Source organism: Grampus griseus (genome assembly GCF_964374135.1).
Source record: "Grampus griseus genome assembly, chromosome: 10".
NCBI classification, from domain to species: domain Eukaryota; kingdom Metazoa; phylum Chordata; class Mammalia; order Artiodactyla; family Delphinidae; genus Grampus; species Grampus griseus.
In genome coordinates this window covers 33,781,381-33,795,867 of record NC_139004.1, presented here as the reverse complement: position 1 = coordinate 33,795,867, position 14,487 = coordinate 33,781,381, and the positions used below count along the sequence as shown (strand labels likewise).

The following is a 14,487-nucleotide window of genomic DNA, read 5'->3' as shown; positions in this document are numbered from 1 at the left end:
GAATGCACTTCCATTAGCTCATGAAAAAGCTCAAGTGTATCAAGTTCACCAAGCAAATTCATTTACATTTTCACCTTTTGGGTGGCTAATTACTAAGCTGAAATGCCCCTTAACTTAGTATCATCACTAACTAATTACCTGGTTAGAAGGTTAAGGGTCTTATAGTTCCGTGTGGTGTTTCATTTCTGAACAAGTACCTTCCTGACGCTGCAACAGTAGTTAGTTCCCACCCACAGCATCAGCCCTGCAGCCACAGCACAAGTGGGAGCCCGTCTTTGGAGCCCACCCCAGCTAGAAATAGCTCTCCTTTGTAAATAGCTAATGAGCTTGTTCATGCGTGTTGCATGTCTCCATTGCCCTGCTTTCACCTTGGGCTGGCATATCACAGTCTGGTTTTGTCTGATTCTGTGGGCTCACCACCCCCCACCACCTCTGAGGCTCTGAAGATGATGGGCATTAATCTGACTTCATGTTTGGAACCCTTCTGTCACCTACGGGGTGCCCACTCTCGTCACACACACACATGCCGGACCACAGGCCTAATTGGCAAGGACTCAGACATCCCTCTTGGCTTCTCTCTCTGTCTCAGTGTCTCTAGAGATGAGCAAAGAGCACTCACAGAGTGGCAGAAAATCAGCCCAGATCACCTTCCTTCCCAGGCTGGCCTCAGCTAAACTACACACTGGCTACTGGCTCCCGGGATTTTGTGGGCAGGTGCCAAGAGACGTGGATGACACAGACGCTTTCGCCCATATGGCTCTGTGGCGGTTGCACTCCTGCCCAACACCCATCCTCTTCTAACTCCCCTGCAGAGCCCTGATTTTATTTGGGAAAGCAACATACCTGAGCAAATGACCAACTTTCTCGGGCTCTGACGTGGTCTGAGGAAATACAATGAGATGGAAGCAGGAGTCATCGGGTGGGACTTCTGGGGGACTCTTTAAAGGGGCTGACTCATCCAGAAGGTTGGTACCTGTCTTAGTTGGGCTTTCCCGGGAGCAGACTCTATGATGAAGATTTGAGTGCCAGTAGTTTATTTGGGAGGTGGGCCCAGGATTCTCTAGAATGGGGAAGAAAGGCCAAACAGGCTGTTTCGCTAAGCAACTTACCCTTGTGAGCAGTCTGGGCTCAGTCCTACTGGGACCCTCTGGGAGACAGCACAGAACATGCCTCAGCTGTCCTTCTTCTTTCCCCCCGGGGGAGGAAGCTGGGGTATTAATCCTCCAACTCCCTCTGGCATAGGGTGGGGCTGCTCCTGGGGACGTCAACTCTGCTGCACTTCAGCTGCCCTCCCTGTGGGCTGGGCACACCTGAGGAAGTCCCAGAGGGAAGGGTCAGTGAGCCACATGTTGAAGACGGCAACTGACCTAAGAAGGAGCTTCAGTCCCTGAGGCCCATGGAACTCCCATACCAGCCCTGAGCTATATCCCTCTGGAATTCCATGACATGACAGAAACAAACCCCCAATTTTGTCAAACCACTACAGTCAGATCTTCGCTACGAGAAGCACTTCACACTATCTGAAGATGCTCTTCACGTCTTACATCTTTTATCATTTCACAACATCCTTGTGAGTTATTATCATCCCCATTCCGCAGATGAGAAGCTTGAGGCTCAGAGAAGGAAAGGGAGGGGATAAGAGACCACGTCTGGAGCCCTGGATTCGATCCTCCTGGTATTAATCACTAAGCCTCAGCTGAGGGGTAAGAAAAATGACTCCAGCAACTAAAATGCACAGGATGCTTTTGTTTCCTAAATGTTTCACATGCTTTATCTCTTTGGAGATAACCCCATTTGAAGGGGTTTGTATTTCAATGTTATAGACGAAGCAAAGTCTCAGAGTGGTGAGATGACCAGGGCAAGGTAGAGCTGGATGGGAAGCCAGGTCTCCTGACTTCTTCCCTCACCAGAAGTTCAGAGACCAAACCCCAGCTGTGGGATTTACAGCAGCTCTGCCCACCAGTACTGCCCATTCCCTAGGTGCAACGGCCCAATGCTGAACACACACCAGAGTCACCGGGGGAGCTTTAACAACACGGATGCCTGGGCCCCACCCCAAGCTGACTCAGGATCCCTTGGAGAGAGGATACAGCTCCCCATGGATTCCGGTGCACAGCTAGGTTTGGGGAACACTGGGGTGGTGGGAAACCTCAGGCTCCAGGTCAGAATGCCTGGGTTTCACACTTCCCCCACCCACAGTTCTCCTGGAGCTGTTACGAGGCTGAAAGGAGCTGGCTGCTGTGAACATGTTTGGGGGAAATTCTAGTTGTCAGGTGAGTGTTTGTGTTTGGTGTCATTCTGACGGCTGCCACCACCAGCATGATCCCCAAGTCCCAGACACTCCTCAAGCCTAACCCCTCCCTCTGTAAACCTTCTTTGGTAATTTCCTGGTGAGAAATAAGTAATATCCCCACCCGCACCCCCAAACCAACCAAATGTATATAAAATTAACAAGGAACTGGTTCTCTGGTTCTCACTTGCTAGAGGGGCAAAAGCCACATTCCAAAAGAAAAGTAGACTGGATGCGCAATTCTACTCCCTTTACTCCTGCTAATTATTTCTCCCTTCGAAGATGTCTTCAGACAGAACTTTTTGAGAATAAAGAGTGAATGACAAGTAGAGAATTTAGTCACTTCTGAACAGATGCCCTGAAGGTTTTTGAATCTGAGTGGAGTCATCTTCTTGTGCAGAGCAGGAGGGGCAGGATGATAAAATGGTGATATGATTTGAGATGCTCTTGGAAGGCACCCCTGAAAAATGTCTCTCCTATGCACAAACTTGCTGTGGGTTTTGAAATTCCACCATTAGAGATTCACTCCTTTGGGTCTTTCAGAGTTTCCAATTGAACTGCGAAGATTTCTGAAAGGGGTGACACCTTATACTTTGACCTCTTAAAACTCTATCAGATTGTTTTCCTAATTTACAGTTCTCTTAGAGTAAGGTTTTGAAGAATGGAGCCACAAGAAGAAGCCTGGAGAACAGGGACGAAAAGAGGGGGCTAAGAAAGGAAAGTGGACAGGCTCCTAATAACAATAAGTAATGACATGTATCCTGTACTTCACAGTTGACTATGAAAGATGCACTTTCAAATAGGTGATCTCATTCAGTTCATGCCACTGTCTATATAACATATGCAGAAAGGAATCTCTGTTCCCATTTTACAGACAAGAAAACAGAGACTGACAGTGACGCAGTGTTTTGCCCATGATCCCAAGACTAGTAAATGGTAGAGTTAGGGTGCAAACTCAGGTTCTAGAAGTGCTAGCTGCCTCTTTGTCTTCTGTATATTACTGGCAGTGCATTGTGCCTAGTTTTAAAAGAACTACATTTCCCAGCCCCCCTTGCAGACATGTGTGGCCATAAGAGATATAAGCAGAAGTTATTGGGTAGAGTTTCAGAGAACCTCTTCCCCTTTGCCCTCTGGCTCGTCTGCTTTTTATCTTTCCTGCTGTATAGAAAGGAGATGTGAAAGCTAGAGTGCCAGCAGCCATTTTGCACCATGAGGGAACCTTAAGGACAGAAACTGTGTGCTGAGGATGGCAGATGAGAGAGGTAGGAGCTGGGCCCTTGGTGGCCATGCTTCCCAGAAACCCAGGCTAAACTCTCTTCCACTGGACTTCTCTTACACAAGAGACATAAACCCTTATGAACTTAAATCTCATTAGGTTAAGTTTTCTATCCATCCTAATTGCCACGGCTAGGCCTTAGAAATGTGGGGAAAGCAACTAAAGCTGGAAGAGAAAACCTCAGCAGACTCCCAGTGGGTTACCCCATCCTTCCGAGAAAAAGAAGTTATAGTTGGTGCCCCCCAGCCCAAGTCTCCAGCCTTAAGGAAAACTCCTTGAGGTATCAGTGAGATGTGCCCCACAGCATGATACCTGGCATTGGATGCAGGACACCACATTTCTAGTCTTTGCTTGTGGAACCTTGGGAAATCCACTCAATTCATTAAAGACATAGTTTCACCATCTATAAAATGGGTATAATATTGGTCCTGTCCATCTCCACTTGTGGACATCAGATTTCTATTGTCAAGCAATGTAAAAGAAATTTAGAAAAATATAAAACCCAAGGCAGGCTGATCTGGCTCTGACCAGGGAGTTGCCAGGGATCTTTCTACCCCACACACCCCAATTTCCTTCTTCACACCTTTTTTTCCTCTGCCTGTCAGGGTTCAATCCACTGTTTCAGGAGAAGCTGAGATGTCAAAGAAGCAGCTGAGTCAAAGAAACTTCCCCCTGTATAGGTGTCAGGTTTTGCATATGGCATGACCCTTCCTTTAGGGAGCACCTGTCCCTAGCAGTTTCTTCCCATATCCACAAGATCCCAGGTTCATCAGTAAATTTGCCTCCACCCCAAGGTGGGGAGGGCTACATTTTCATGGGGTAGGGGGGACCAACTGAGGTGTTGATTCGTAACATCCTGATGGGGTAGAAACTGGCTGAATCTGCCATTTTATTTTTTCCCCAGAGGGGAAACAGAGCAACAGTTAAAAAAAAAAACAAAAAAACAATGCCCTAACCCCAGCCTTGCAAAACTCTGTGGGGTGGTTCAGTCTCCCCCAAGGTGGGGAGTATGTCTGACAATCATGGAAGAATATGGCATGGAAAGGGGGGTCTGAAGATAATTGGGGGTTGGGGCATGGAATGGTTACTATCTTCTACCACCTTCAGGTCTCTTGCCTCATAACCCCTCACTTTTTCTACACGGAATTGATGACAACAGACTAAGCTGCACAAAGACAAGGCTGCATCCTGGCTAATTCCACACTGTGCTATAGAAGTATGCTGGCTGTTCCCCTGGCCCTCCTGGGGACTGTTCCAACATCATGCCTGGAGGCAAGTGTTTGTGAATGTCATTTGGGCTGCTAATGACATGCAGGGCACTTAACTTACCATGTCACACGGGGGATGAAGCAGAGCTGGGATGGGCTTCTGCTTTCTCATGCACGAGGGGAGGCCCCCTTCTTTCTGACTCCCCTCTCGCCATCCTTCCTCTTCCCCTCAATGACTCCTCCCCACCCCCCTGACACTGCCCCCATTAATGCCAGCCACTTCCTGAAAGGGCAGGCCCTGGGGCAGACAGATGCGGGAGCTGGCCCTCCCCAGTCACACGGGAAACAGGCCAGGCCCCACTTGTGGACTGTACGTGTCCAGCATGACCCAGGGCTGCCGGCAGGGCTCAGCCGTGTGTACTCAGGGAAGGCAAATGGCTTGGGAAGTCAGCAAAAACCATTAGATAATTAGGGAGCTAATTATCTGATTTAAAAAAATAAAAGTGAGACACTATTTCATAGCCAAATTCAAATCCTGAGTTATCCATGGCTTGGAATTAGCCATGTCTCTGCTCCCCCTTCCTGGTATATAGAATGGAACCTGATGTTTCAGACACAGCTCACAGCCCCCAGGGCTTCTGTAGGCCCATGGTGTTGGTCAATGGTGACCTGTCAATGACGTGTCCAATCTGGCTGGACAACTGAGCCTCCACCAAGGTCCCTGTCTGTGGCCTCAGGCCTCAGGGCTTAAACCCCTATGAGACAGGGCACCCTAACCCTGGGAGGCAAGATGCCATGTGGCCCCAGCTGGCTAAAGCAGGTGGATTTAGCAAGTGTGGTAACCATACTGTCTTGATCATGGGATAATAAGAAAACAGAGCCATAGACCATCAGGGTAGGCTCACTTAAGTCAAATGTTACAGTTAGGCTGACCACTCAGCATCCCTGGCATGGAGTTAGTCGGGTTCTACTTGAACCCTTCTGGTACGGGCAGCTCACTACTTTATGGCAGCCCTTGCTTATTCTGCTGTTGGGCAGCTCTGATGTTCATTTCCATTCTGTTCAGTTCACCAGGTGTTGACTCAATAGCTGTTGTGGGCCAGGACTTACTAGGAGCTAGGGATCCACAGATGAGTAGGTATGAATAGCACATGCTAGAGAGGAAGAAAGACACAAGCAAAATCATTTTGCAGCCAGATGGAGAGCAATGAGAGAGGTAGGTACAGACGCTGCTATTGGAAATTTTTTATTGTAATGGGTCAGTGCCTGCTTTCGTATGTGTGTGTGTGTGTGTGTGTGCGCGTGTGTGTTCCTCTCTCCTACTCATACATTCTTTGAATAAATTAAGGGATATATGACTCCTTTCCCAAATCCTGTCATCTCCAAGGTAACCTCTGCCCATCTCACAAGATTCTAGAATCCCATTCTCATCAACGGATCTCTGGATATATTGCCATTGGTAAAGATAATCTCTTGAGACTCTGTCATCCTGTATTAAACGTGTTACAGCTCCACTCCGACCAGCTTGAATGATTCAGTGATTAAAATCGTAACCTCCCATGATCTGAGCACTTCACCTCTGTTAACACAACCCAAAATTACAGGAGTCTTTTGGCAGCTCCATCACCTTGCGGCCATGATGTCCTTGAGATCAGCTAAAACTCTGAGCCGATGCCACACAAAATTCCAGTCAACCCAGATGTGCCTCACCTTGAACTCATGCAGTTGAGTTTTTGAACCGAAAGAGAATACATATTTTCTGTGTCATTATCCATGTCAATAAGAAAACATACTGAGCAGTACAGAATGGGGGCAGGTATGGGCACAAGGCAGGGGGCTTTCTCCCATGCTCACATCAATTTGTTAAGCAACCTGATTACTTGACCAGTTACAAGTCCACTTCACCAGTTCACACGTCTCCATTTTGGCCCAAACACAGGGTAAGATTTTTGTCAAGTGTCCTTTACAATTGTGATGTGCTCTGTTTATGGCAGTGAATCACAGCCATAGAAACTCCTAGGATGTTTTCCAACAGCATCTATCACCGCAGAGGTTCTGGCCCACTTCCCCCTTGGAGATGCATAGGGGTGAGGGTCTTGTGGAGAATCCTGTGTCAGGAGGGATGTCACTGAGGAGGGCTGCCCTCGTGAATGACAAGGAGGCAGATTGAAAGAACTACTGGGTCACAAACTAGTGAATATAACAAAAAAGAAACAGACTCACAGATAGAGAACAAACTAGTGGTTACCAGTGGGTGGGAGGGGCAAGATTGGGGTAGGAGATTAAGAAATACAAACCATTATGTTTAAAACAAGCTGCAATGATATATTGTACAACACAGGGAATATAGCCAGTATTTTGTAGAAACTATAAATGGAATATAACCTTTAAAAATTGTGAATCAGGGCTTCCCCGGTGGCGCAGTGGTTAAGAATCCACCTGCCAATGCAGGGGACACGGGTTCGAGCCCTGGTCCTGGAAGATCCCACATGCCGCAGAGCAACTGGGCCCATGTGCCACAGCTACTGAGCCTGCGCTCTAGAGCCCGCGAGCCACAACTACTGAGCCCATGTGCCACAACTACTGAAGCCCGTGTGCCTAGAGCCCGTGCTCCGCAACAAGAGAAGCCACCGCAATGAGAAGCCCGTGCACCGCAACGAAGAGTAGCCCCTGCTCGCCACAACTAGAGAAAGCCCGCGCACAAGAGTGAAGACCCAACACAGCCAAAAATAAATAAATAAAATAAATTTATTAAAAAGAAAAATTGTGGATCACTATGTTGTACACCTGTAAATTATGTAATATTGTACATCAACTATACTTCAATTTAAAAAAAAAAGAAAGAAATACTGGGTCATAGTGTCCCCTGAAGACAGCTGAATACTTGGGCAGGATTTGTCCCCTGGAAACCCATGCTGGGTCCTGGCAATCAGCATTCTTTGCCAAGGGCTTATAGCCATCTGTTGAGCAATTCTGCCCAGCCTAGCATCCTATGCTCTATGGGGTCTAGTCTTCAAAAGGAGACTATCCACCCTTTTCCCATCTTGGGCACTTCTCTTTCCCTCCATGCTGTCTCAGGCCCACCCCCATGGGCTTGGGAAACTCAGCTAGTGTCCTCTAGTCCTGGAATGTGACCCTTTGGGTACGTGTGATGTGTCTCTGTTGGCCTTGGTTTCCTCCTTGAGTATTGGTCTTGCCCTTCCCATGTTGCCTGGATTCCAGTTCTGTCTCTGCTACTTTCCATGTAACACCTTGGGCGAGTTTCTTATATGGGAAGTGGAATAACAATAGTTCTCACCTCCTGGGGTTTTGAGAAAACTCAATGAGTTAGTACACATAGAGCCCTCAGAATAGCGCCCGGTTCAAGTAAGCTCTCAGCGCAGATGTGTACCATTATTGCTGGCCCTGTTCTTGCCGGGGAAGGTGGAGGCCAATTGGAAACTGTGCAGCTTTCCCTGTGGCTCTTGTCTAGTCCTCCTGCAGCCTCCTTCCTAACCAGCACATTTGTCCTTCCTGCTGTGAACATGGATTAAAAGCCCTGCCCTCTGTACAGTGTGTGCTCCTCTTTAATATTCATCTTTGGATAGAAGCCTTTCTGCCCCGCTTTTGTACACATCCCTCTTGAAGGGATGTTGAAGGCCAAGCGTGTCACAGAGCCACTGTGCAGCCCACTGGTGTCTCTTCTTTCTTATGGGAACAGTTTGCTTTCTAAAAATCCACTGTATCCTTCTTGGAGTCTCCCATTTGTCCTAACAGCCAGCTTCACTGTTTGGGTGAGGGCAGCACAGCCATGGTGGCTAAGTCTAGGCACCAGATCAGTCCTGCCTTGTTCTGGCTGCACAACCTTGGGAGAGTTTTAATTCTCTTGGTCTTTTATATTTCTTGGTATGTCCAGGAGATTTAAATGAGATATTTACTTCTTGGAAAGCTACATTGAAACCCACAGTAAGCTGGCAATAATGTTGTCTGGTGATTGCTGTTACTATTATCGGGCTACAGACTCACGCTGTCCTTTTTCTCTAAATTTTGGAAATCCAACTTCTTAAAGACTGAATTGCATATCTAACCATACTCTTCCCGTTTCTCGCCCAGGATGGCAGACAAGATAATGGTCTCAACTCTCACCATTACTGTTACTATAACCATCACTATTGCTAATAACAATAATAATAATAATTTGTATTCCTTGAACACTTACTATTACGTGCCTGCACTGTTTGGAGAGCTTTCCATGCGGCTTCTCTTCTAATCTTCAAGACCACAATAAGGGGAAATCTGCATTGTTACCTGCATTTTTTCCCTAAGATTTCTGACGTTTCCATTTACTTCATTTTATTGCACGTTGCTTTATTGCACTTTGCAAATATTGTTTTTTACAAATTAAAGATTTGGGGCAACGCTGCATTTAGGAATTCTATAGGGGATATTTTTCTAACAGCATTTGCTCACTTCGTATCTGTGTCACATTTTGGTAATTCTCGCAACATTTCAAACATTTTCCTTATTGTTCTGTTTGTTATGGTGTCTGTGATCAGTGATCTTTGACATTACTACTATGACCCACTGAAGGCTCAGATGATGGTTGGCATTTTTGAGCAATAAAGTATTTTTTAGTTAAAGTTGGTACTTTTTTTAGACATAATGCTGTAATACACAATAGACTACACTATAGTGTAAGCATAACGTTTATGTGCACTGGGAAACCAAAAAAAGTCACGTGGCTCGCTTTATTGCAACATTCACTTTATGGGCGTGGTCTGGAACCCAACCCAAAATATCTCTGAGGTGTGCCTATATTTCTATCTATAAAGCTAGCGTCTCCAGGATCTCAATCACCAAATAAAAGCACTTTGAATTCAGCTTTGAGTGACTTCAGAAGTACACCTCCGATCCCTCCCGCGGCCCTCGGAGGGTTTCTGAGACCCCCAGGGAGGGGTACCATCTTGGCCACCTTGGCTTGCTGCCACCTTGATGCCAGTATCTCCCCCTCACAAACTGCATGTCCCTTCATCCTGCGTCTTTGCAAACCTCAGAGCTGGTAGCTTTTTGCCTTTACACTTTGTATCAAAGTCGAAACCATATAATAAATTCACAAGTGAAGAAATATACTTATTTTCAAAAGGTCAACCTCACAAGGTATCAAAGAAATGCAAATTAAAGCAAGGTCCATTTTTCACCTATGAGATTGGCAAAAATGAAAGTAATTATATATTCTATAATTGGCAAAGGTGCAGTCAAAATGGGCACTGTCACCTTCCACCGGTGAGAGGATAAATAAATGTTTATATGCAATGTATAAAGGTTATAATTTACCCGTGAAACCAGTGGTTCAACCCTTAAGAAAATATGCTAAGGAGAGCACTGAAGTTGCACAAATGTATTTATGTACAAAGATACATCCATTGCTGCATTACTTTTTTTTCTTTGCTGCATTACTTTTAATATTGAAAACTGGAAACAACCTAAATGTCCAACAATAGAAGACTGATTAAATAAATTACGGTGTAGCCAAATGAAAAGTACTTTTCATACCATGGGATCTAAGCAAGCTACAATGTTGAGTGGAAAGAATTAAGAAACAAAAGGACACACTAGATTGATCATAAGTATTATTTTGAACTGAAATAAAACTTAGAGGCCAAATGCTCCTGGTTAATTTTGAGTGGTGGGATTACAGGTCATTTTTTTCTCTCTCTTTATCATTTTGTCTATGTTCCAAATTTTCTACAAAGACTATTACTTTTATAAGTAGGAAAAATATATATGCAGATTGTTTAATTTCATATATATATGAATACATAACATATATTGTTTAATTTCATATATATATATATATATATATATATATATATATATGACATGCATATACTTCAGTTAAGTTCTAATGCTGTTTTCTCTACATCCTGAGAATGAAGCTGTTCTCCAGACAAGCTACACATATGACGCCAGGTAAGGGAAGTTCCTTGGCTCCTGCAGCTTCCATGGTGTACCCACCCTCCATCTCATGGACTCCGTTTGGTGAATAAATGCCTTCCTTTCCCCACAGCTTCCCATCCAGAGACCGATTCATCAACTGAGAAAGTCAGAGTAGGAAGAAACCTCATTGACAGATCAAGGTTCTTGACCTCTCTTGTACCATGGACGCTTCAGCTGTCTGGTGAAGTATATGGGATCCCCTCTCAGAATAATCATTTTAAATGCATACAATAAAACACACAGGATTTCAAAAGAAACCATGCATTCCTTGAGCTGTAAGATTCTAGGCCATGTCTGTCATGTTCAACACAAGCTGAGGCTGGCCAAGGAGGAAACACACCTGTGGTCAGCCCCCGACCCTTTGGCCTGGACCCATCATCTGTGGGCACCTCCCTCCCTCCGAAAAACGTAGGCAATTCTGTTGCAGCTTTTCAGTCTTAATCTCCCTTTCTATCAGCCTAGGAAATGGCCCTTTGATTATCACAGAAGGAGATGAACATCAGTGTCTCCATTTCCAGATGAGGAGACTGACACCCAGAGTGGTCAGGACAGGTGGGCAGGATGGCCCCACCTCTAATATTCAGTAGGCTCACATGACCTGCTCTGGTTAATCAGAGCTCATCCAGGGCTTCTGAGAGACCAAATGGGACATGAACGCTCTTCTCCTTCTAGGGCTGCCTAGAGGAAAGAGGTTGTCTGAGGGTGAAGCCAAACCAGAAGAGAAATGAAACTTAGGGAAGCTAAGAAACTGAGAATGCAGGATGTTTGTGGGGCCTTTGATCTACCCCGAGGCAGGTCCCCAAGTTTTCAATTACATGAGCCAACACATTACCTCTCCCTTTTTCTTTTTTTCAGCCAGTTTGAATTGAGTTCAATTACCTGCTGACCAAGTCAGGTGCAGATTATCCCCATTTTACAGATGAGGACAACCGAGGCAAGGCAAGAGAGTTAAATGACTACCAAGTGGCAGAGAGACGATCTGAATTTTACACCTCCTGACCTTAACCGTGACTGCCTACAAGTCCAGGTGAAGGTCAGGTTCATCCCTCCTTGAAGGAGTCAGATTCTTTGGCCAAGAGTTCTGCTCATTGTTATTGTGTGCCCTCCATCTGAGGCTCAAAACAGAAAGTTCTGAGGCTCACAGCCACGAGCCCACCTACCACAGTCATGGCCCTGGGAGGTACGGTCCTCCGACATACACATCTCTTTGGGCTGCCCATGTGGGGTCCCGTCTTCTTAAACTTGTAGGTAATGTTCATTCTACTTCCTCTCACCTGCACAAATGGCGCAGTTTGTCCCCAGAATCCCACAGCCACCTCTGGGGAGGTGGGGCATAGGTGGGAACAGCTCAAAACCCTCCCCATCATTTCCTCCTGGACCAGCCAGACACCTCCCTGTGTTGCCGCAGTCCCGGGCTCACCTGTAAATCAGTACCTCATCGTCGGAGCAGTTGTACTGCAGCTGGTACATCTTCACCCGGGGGGCGGACTTGCTGACCGACCACTTGACCAGGGCCGAGGTGGTGGTCACATCGGACACTAGCACAGCCCGTTCCGGGGGGCTTTTGGGAGGTTCCCCGCCCCCACTACCTCCACCTCCCCGGCTGGTCTTGCTGGAGCCAGTGATGTCCGAGAGGCGGGACTTGGGGGACGCCGTGCGGCCGGTGCTATTGCTGAGGTGTGGCAGCTGGACAATGGAGACCTCCACTGTGGCCGTGGCCTCCCCAGCGGCGTTGGCAGCGATGCAGGTGAAGGCACCGCTGTCCTGAGACGTGGTGATGAGGATGTCCAGGGTGCCATTGTCATACACGGCAGTCCTGGAGGAGTTCCCCACCAGGCGGTCATCGGGGGCCACCCAGTGGATGAGGGGGCTGGGGTCCCCGATGGCCTTGCACTTGAGTGTGGCCGCCTGGCCCTCCAGGACCAGCAGCTTGTGCGTGTGCTGGGTGATGAGAGGCGGTTCGCACACAAACTCCTCCTCACGCACGTGCCAGAAGTAGCGGCCCTTGAGGCCCCCCGGGGAGCCACAAGTCTCCAGGTCATCGTCCCGCTCGAGCCTCCGCAGCCAGAGAAGCTCGCAGTTACAGTGCAGTGGGTTTCCCCCAAAACTAAAGGACAGGGGCGGAGCGAAGGGCGTGGCCGTCAGGGCGGAGGCCTGGGAGTGGGCGAAGATGGGGTCCGGGGGCAGCTTCTGCAGCCGGTTGGAGGTGAGGTCCAGGCGGGCCAGTTTCTGCAGGTCGGTGAAGGTGCCCTCGGTGATGTGGTCCAGCAGGTTGTGGTCCAGGCTCAGCTGGTGCAGGTTGACCATGCGCCTCACAGAGCCCCAGGGCAGGCCGTGGAGGTTGTTGTAGGAGAGGTCCAGATCCTCCAGCGTCAGCAGGAAGTCCTCGAAGGCCTCGTCTGCGATGCCTCCCAGCTGGTTGTTGTTCACAATGAGGTGCTGCAGGTTGACCAGGCCCCGCAGCGTGTCCTCCCCGAGGCTGGGCAGCCGGTTGCTGTCGAGGTGCAGGGAGCGCAGACTCTCGAGGTCCAGGAAGGAGAAGGGCTGGATGTGGCTGATGGTGTTCCTGGACAATGTCAGGTCCACCAGCCCCGTCATGTTGGCGAAGTCCTGGCGGCCGATGTGGATGATAAAGTTGCCGCCCAGACGCAGCTCCACCGTCCGCCGGTCGATGTCAGGGGGTACGAAGAGCAGCCCCTTGGAGGGGCACAGGGTCCCCAGTGACTCAGACAGGTTCTGGCAGACACAGTACTTGGGGCAGGCGTCGACCACGGTAAACGCCATGACAAACGCCAGCAGGCCACCAAGCAGGGTCTCCATGGTCTGGTCACTCAGGCCACGGCGCCTGGAAGGGAGGGACACAAGGTCAGGGTCAGGAGGCGACTTCCTAAAGCCCAGGCCCAGAGCTTCCTCCCTCACACCCACCCCCCGCCTTGGAGAGCAGTAGAGTAGCATCTGCTCACGCAGGTGTAATCTCTTCAACCAGTCCCTCCAATACAATTCCACTTTTTCCTTTCTCCTTAGCTCTTATCACCTTGGAACAGACTATTTAATTACTTATTAATTATGTTTATGGAATATTTTCTATCTCCCTCACTAGAATGTCAGTTCCATGAGGGCAGGTACTTTTGTCTATTTTGTTAATTGCTATAACCTGCACATCTAGCACAGTGCCTGGAACATAGTAGATGCTCAATAAATATTTGTTGGATGGATGCATGGATGGATAATTCCATACCAGTGGTTCGTCGAATAATCATTGGATTTGAAAAGTGTTTTATGGCTGGATTTTGAAGTGGGTTTGCCTTCTTAATTGGATTAGGCTCAGCATGAAATCAAATTGGACCAGCATTCCCTAAGAACAAGAACATGGACAAGGAGAGAGCTGTCAGAGAGCTGTCAGAGAGCTGGGAGATGCCAGTGTTAGTGGGGAACTGGCTTTGGGTAAGTTCTTCACCATGGAGAATCCACATAGTGGGTGAATCTCTGGGAGTTCAGGGAGGTGAAGAAGGGGGTGGGGTGGGAAGCCAAGGCATGGACCTCTTCTGAGCACTTAGTATGTGCTGGGTCCCCTGCCCAGACCTTCATATACATCACCTCATCTGGGCTTCAGGAACACACTTCATGGGGAAGGGCTTATCTGTGTATATAGATGAGGACTTGTCCATGGCCTAAGAGCCTTCTTCAGGTCCTTATGCAAAAGTCACCTTCTCACCAAGGCCCTACCCTCTGTGCAC

General features: G+C 47.8%; 1 protein-coding gene across 1 annotated transcript in view; it reads right to left on the bottom strand.

Moving 5' to 3' along the window:
* LRFN2 (leucine rich repeat and fibronectin type III domain containing 2) overlaps window positions 1-13,582 on the bottom strand; it is a gene marked incomplete at its 3' end in the record, with an annotated part of 36,284 nt that extends 22,702 nt beyond the window's left edge. Inside the window, exon 1 of the mRNA XM_082662744.1 lies at window positions 12,171-13,582. Within this exon, the coding sequence (XP_082518870.1) occupies window positions 12,171-13,570 (1,400 nt within the window). The 5' untranslated portion in view covers window positions 13,571-13,582. The remainder of the gene's footprint in view (window positions 1-12,170) is intronic.
* Window positions 13,583-14,487: the final 905 nt, after the last annotated feature.